At 35.2% G+C, this 6525-nt stretch overlaps 1 protein-coding gene across 4 annotated transcripts in view; it reads right to left on the bottom strand.

Moving 5' to 3' along the window:
- Nucleotides 1-6525, bottom strand: part of LOC107740922 (tetraspanin-5-like) — a 24347-nt gene that overhangs the window by 5516 nt on the left and 12306 nt on the right. For 2 of the 4 annotated variants that reach the window (XM_016553475.1, XM_016553476.1), the window contains exons 6-8: nucleotides 5302-5349; nucleotides 2281-2397; nucleotides 2144-2205 (exon numbers count right to left, since the gene is read on the bottom strand). In XM_016553475.1, the coding sequence (XP_016408961.1) occupies nucleotides 2144-2205; nucleotides 2281-2397; nucleotides 5302-5349 (227 nt within the window). Of the gene's footprint in view, nucleotides 1-31; nucleotides 315-2143; nucleotides 2206-2280; nucleotides 2398-5301; nucleotides 5350-6525 lie in introns of those variants that run through there. The other 2 variants (XR_001640133.1, XM_016553474.1) reach the window with 2 other exon arrangements.

Below are 6525 nucleotides of genomic sequence, written 5' to 3'. Positions count from 1 at the left end.
AAATAAATCAGAGAATCTCATCCAGGTGTGATGTAAAGATGGTTAACCATGTGAAAGTGTAACTGGTTTGATCTTAGTGATGATGATGATTATGGTCATGGCAGGAAGACGAACACTGAGAGAACACCGACTAGCCCTCAGTGGAGGAAGAGCAGAGCGCTGATGATCTAGATTCTAGAAGAACACAGGGAGCACACACAACACAAGCAGGCATGTTTCACACCCACCAGGACAACCTCCCTCAGGAGTACACCGAGGCTTTCTTGCTGTAGTGGGACGGGGGGCGGCGGGCGATGTAAGAGGGGGGCGGCACCCTGATGAAGGCATGGGGGAGGAGAAGTGAAGTTGTGAGGTGAGTTGGCGTGGATGTGACGGAGAGCACGGAGGAAAGTGAGTGGAGCTGTGGTGTGTGTGTGTGTGTGTGTGTCGCGAGGAGTTCAAATAGGAGTAAAATCACATTCATATTAGCCCAGAGATAATAACTCTAAAGCGCTAATACATGATGATTATTGTATTATTGATTATTGCACAGCCATGCATCCTGAAAAAAAATTCTGCTGATTTGCAAAAAAATGTCTAATATTAGTAATTTGATAATGCAGAGTTCAAAAATATCAATAAAATTTCCATCACCAACATTTTTTTTTTTTTTCACAAAACCAGATATATTTCAAGTTATATGTGTATCACCTAAAGGAATAGTGAATGGGTGCCGTCAGAATGAGAGTCCAAACAACTGATCAAAACGTCACAATAATCCACACCGCTCCAGTCCATCAATTACATTAATCTTGTGAAGCGAAAAGCTGTGTGATTGTAAGAAACAAATCCATCATTAAGACGTTTAAACTTTAAACCATCGCTTCTGGCCAAAATATGAGTCCATAATCCATAAATCCTCCAGTGAAAAAGTCCATCCCCTGTTGTCCTCTCACATCAAAATCCACCCACATATTTGTTTTAGAAATGTTTTCGACTGTTTTCAATTGTACACTGTGTTTGATCTGTGCATATTTCTCTCCTGATTCAGACAAGATGAATTTTTCACTGGAGAAAGCAATATTATGGATATAAGACTTGTATGAAGCAAATAACTTCTTAATGATGGATTTGTTTCTTATAAACACACAGCTTTTCACTTCACAAGACATTATTTGATGGACTGGAGTGGTGTGGATTATTGTGATGTTTTTATCAGCTGTTTGGACTCTCATTCTGACGGCACCCATTCACTGCAGAGCATCCATTGGTGAGCAAGTGATGCAATGCTACATTTCTCCAAATCTGTTCTGATGAGGAAACAAAACTCATCTACATCTTGGATGGCCTGATAGTGAGGACATTTTCAGCAAATTTGCGTTTTTTTGGGTGAACTATTCCTTTAATGCATTTATCAAGATAACAAAAGACAAATGTCAAAAGTTTCAGTTTTAAAATACCATTTTCAAATATTCTTAACTCTTTGCTGACTTCACTGACATTTAATGTTAAATTCTCATTTAATTTCAAATACTCAATCATTCATCAGAATTATATATATATATATATATATATATATACACGGTATATATACAGTATATATATATATATATATGGTTTTTGTGGCGTTTCTTCTGCTGATAAACAAATGGATGTCGAAAGCACAAAATGCACATATTTCGTAAGAAAGTTACATGCTAGAGCAAAACACACTTTATTTTTTTTTTAAATCAGCACCCCAAATTAGTAAGAAACAAGTATTGGATTTCATTCAGCAAATATGATGCAGGTCAGTACTGTAATTCATCTTAATATTATATATTTTAACAGTATTTTTCTGTTCAAGTGATCTGTCAACACATTGACAGCTGAGAGAGTTTTGATCAAACATCATCTTCGTCTGATTCTTGTTTTGTCCACATGGTGGCACTTCTCGAAGCAAAAACGGCAAACTCGGAAAGGTTGTTTATAAAACTCCAGAAACAGGCTGATTCATTAACAGTTTCAAAGCAGTGAGCCATTAATGTGCATTATGAATACAGTAGAAGATGCACAGGCATCAAAGCACTAGGGTGAAAGAGAAAAGCTGCTTGCCGTTGCAGTTTGCAAAAGTAGAGCAGGAACAGAGACAACGTGTCGTGAGTTTGCATGTGTGTGTTCTTACCAGCTGGCTCTCACAGCTTCAATATCGCTGATTAAATTTTGTGCAAGGCATATTCCAAATATCTGTGGAAAAAGAGAGAGAAACATGAAATAGAAACAGAAGATGCAGTGAGCGAATGCAGATGAAGATGTTCTCACCTGCAGCAGAGCGACGCCGATGAAGATCCCAGCCACTACCGTCAGGTTGTCCTGTAGCCATTTCTCAAACTGCGGCACACAGCCTTTGACATGAATGTATGTCTTCTGCTCTGCGTCCTAATGACGAACAAATGAAATCAGAAGCAATGCTTTGTCCTCTTTCTACACATGCACAGTACAAGTCTAAAATTTGAACACACCTACATTTATTTCTCATGTCATCTTACAGACCTTCTATCTAAAGGATCATGCTTCTGTATTGTTTACATTTTATATATATATATATATATATATCACTGTAAAAAAAATTTTTTTCCGAAATTGTAAATAATCCCACTCCAAAAATTATTGGAGTACATTTTAAAGGTAAATATAAATAAATACATAAATGAACATAAATAAATGTAAATACTTTATTTCACATTTAATTCATTGTGTTACTAGCCATTTCTTTGTAAATAATTATGAAATGCACTAACAATTTCTGAGTAAAAACTGTTTCTATAACATTTTTTCAGTGTGTGTGTGTGTGTATATATATAATACAAATATTTTATTATTTTTTTTTTAGATAATTAGAAAATTTAGAATTACATTTTAGAATTTAGAAAAAATTTAAATATTATTTATTTTTAAATTGGACCTGACAATGAAGAAAAAACACATTGAGAATACCGTTTATAAAGCATCTCAGGATGAAGAAGCTTCTCTATGTAATGCCAATACTCCTGTTTGTTTAATTTCATTATAATTTTGAAAATAGAAAATATGAATAATAATGAGTATATAATGAGAATAATATGTCCAAACATTTGACTGGTCCTGTATATAATAAATGTACAAATATCTCAGTGTTAATGTTAAACGAGATGCTTATATGATGCATAGATGCTCACTGAGGTTGAATGAGCTCTTGAGAATAAATACGAAAAATTCATTTTCGGATGTGAATTTTGATGAAATATTGCAAGTTAATGTGAAAATTTTTTTTGTCGTACAACATGCCATACTTTGTCTTCTGCAACATTTCTGCTGTCACAATATTTGTCTTGTGTGAGATCACAATCAATTTCAATTCAAAAAGTGTGTTTTTTTATTTTTATTATTATTATTTTTACTTTCTAGCATGACTTACTTTATGCAAATATCTAGCAGCATAACCGTCCTGCTCTATTAATTTTCCATTCATTCTTAAATTAACTTATTAAATTAGAACTTATTTATTTATTAAAGTTCATAAATTATATTTTATTTTATCATTAAAGTTTCGTTGAATGTTCGCCGGTTCCCGCCTCCTTCTTCCCGTGACTAAGAACTTTGTTACAATATTATTAAGAATTATTAAAAAATGACGCAAACTTTTATATGCGTGCATATTTCTGCAAAGTACTGTACTAGGTACAGTACTTTGAGTTTCTTTACCATCGTGTATGAAATGAATAGCAGCATCTTTCTTTTATAGGTGAGCCAAAGCGGCCTTTACTTTGAGAGTTGTGCGGTTGATATATTGGCTCTCAGAAGCAATCAGAGGTGAAGTGGGGAAACACTGCTTTCATTTTGCATCAAACTGACGGATGGAGTGTGAAAAGTCATAAGACTGAGAGCAAGACTCACCGATTTTGCCCGAACATCATATCCACACTGTGTGTTGATAACATCCTCCTGCAAAACATTTAATGTCACTGATGTGTAATTAATGGAAGACAATGGTAACATTTCAACTTGAAGGAAGTAGAATTCCAGTGTGGGTGGAGTGAAGAGATAAGACTGGAAATAGCAAACTCTGAGGGAGTTAGTTCGTCATTTTTCCTCCAAGTCTTCCTCCTTACAAACTAGTAACAGCATGTGCCTGTCATACTTTGAATCTTCATGACTTATAAATAGTTGTTGTTCCTCTTTGAGGAACAAGTCTGCAATTCAGTTCTGAAAATCTTGTTGCTCTTTTCTTTTGTCCATGTGGTTTTAATACATTCCATTCGAACATTACAGAAATTAATAAACTCTTTATTTACTCCTTAAAGTATTTAAACAGTTATAAACTTAAATGACTATTTAGTTCTGCTTTTCTAATTCTAACTTACAGTGAATGAAAATGCATTTTCCCTCACACTGAAATGATGAATCGCTGCATTCACAAAACAGCTTATAATCGAATCTTTTAATGTCTATGATGTTTATTTGTTATGAGTTAATAGCTCATAATAGGCTATTATTTCAGTCCTCTTTGCTGTAGATGTTGTGCTCGCGGTGCTTGTTTATTGTCTGTGAAATGTTATTTTTACTCTGTTCACGTAGACCAAATCCTGTTTAATAGTCCCCTTTTGTTTCACTCTTTGTCATGTATTGTTTGCACTTTCCCCCCTCATGCTTTTAGTCTCTCTTAAACCATGAAGACAGTGGCATACAAATTGTGCTTGGGAAAGAACAGGATTAAACATTTGCGGAGCAAGATGACGAGTACTGTATCTCTGTGGCGAAATTTTCAAACAAAGCCTCAGTTGCATCACATTCAAATAAAAATGTAATTAGTTAAAAGAATAAGTTCACCCAAAAATGAGAATTTACTCACCTTGCTCACCAGTGGATGCTCTGCAGTGAATGGGTGCCGTCAGAATGAGAGTCCAAACAGCTGATAAAAACATCACAGTAATCCACACCACTCCAATCCATCAGTTAACATCTTGTGAAGAAATGTTCGCCGGTTCCCGCCTCCTTCTTCCCGTGACTAAGAACTTTGTTACAATATTATTAAGAATTATTAAAAAATGACGCAAACTTTTATATGCGTGCATATTTCTGCAAAGTACTGTACTAGGTACAGTACTTTGAGTTTCTTTACCATCGTGTATCAAATGAATAGCAGCATCTTTCTTTTATAGGTGAGCCAAAGCGGCCTTTACTTTGAGAGTTGTGCGGTTGATATATTGGCTCTCAGAGGTGAAGTGGGGAAACACTGCTTTCATTTTGCATCAAACTGACGGAGGGAGTGTGAAAAGTCATAAGACTGAGAGCAAGACTCACCGATTTTGCCCGAACATCATATCCACACTGTGTGTTGATAACATCCTCCTGCAAAACATTTAATGTCACTGATGTGTAATTAATGGAAGACAATGGTAACATTTCAACTTGAAGGAAGTAGAATTCCAGTGTGGGTGGAGTGAAGAGATAAGACTGGAAATAGCAAACTCTGAGGGAGTTAGTTCGTCATTTTTCCTCCAAGTCTTCCTCCTTACAAACTAGTAACAGCATGTGCCTGTCATACTTTGAATCTTCATGACTTATAAATAGTTGTTGTTCCTCTTTGAGGAACAAGTCTGCAATTCAGTTCTGAAAATCTTGTTGCTCTTTTCTTTTGTCCATGTGGTTTTAATACATTCCATTCGAACATTCCAGAAATTAATAAACTCTTTATTTACTCAAAGTATTTAAACAGTTATAAACTTAAATGACTCTATTTAGTTCTGCTTTTCTAATTCTAACTTACAGTGAATGAAAATGCATTTTCCCTCACACTGAAATGATGAATCGCTGCATTCACAAAACAGCTTATAATCGAATCTTTTAATGTCTATGATGTTTATTTGTTATGAGTTAATAGCTCATAATAGGCTATTATTTCAGTCCTCTTTGCTGTAGATGTTGTGCTCGCGGTGCTTGTTTATTGTCTGTGAAATGTTATTTTTACTCTGTTCACGTAGACCAAATCCTGTTTAATAGTCCCCTTTTGTTTCACTCTTTGTCATGTATTGTTTGCACTTTCCCCCCTCATGCTTTTAGTCTCTCTTAAACCATGAAGACAGTGGCATACAAATTGTGCTTGGGAAAGAACAGGATTAAACATTTGCGGAGCAAGATGACGAGTACTGTATCTCTGTGGCGAAATTTTCAAACAAAGCCTCAGTTGCATCACATTCAAATAAAAATGTAATTAGTTAAAAGAATAAGTTCACCCAAAAATGAGAATTTACTCACCTTGCTCACCAGTGGATGCTCTGCAGTGAATGGGTGCCGTCAGAATGAGAGTCCAAACAGCTGATAAAAACATCACAGTAATCCACACCACTCCAATCCATCAGTTAACATCTTGTGAAGAGAAAAGCTGCATGTTTGTAAGAAACAAATCCATCATTAAGATGTTTTTATATTAAAACCTTTGCTTTCAGCTTAAATACTCTGGAGTCCTCTATCCATAATATTGCTTTCTCCAATCATCTAATTTAAATCCGGAGAGGAATATGCAGG

Source organism: Sinocyclocheilus rhinocerous, unplaced genomic scaffold (genome assembly GCF_001515625.1).
Source record: "Sinocyclocheilus rhinocerous isolate Xijiao unplaced genomic scaffold, SAMN03320098_v1.1 scaffold1728, whole genome shotgun sequence".
NCBI classification, from domain to species: domain Eukaryota; kingdom Metazoa; phylum Chordata; class Actinopteri; order Cypriniformes; family Cyprinidae; genus Sinocyclocheilus; species Sinocyclocheilus rhinocerous.
The sequence above is the reverse complement of the archived record's forward strand: the minus strand, read 5'-3'. Positions and strand labels throughout refer to the sequence as shown.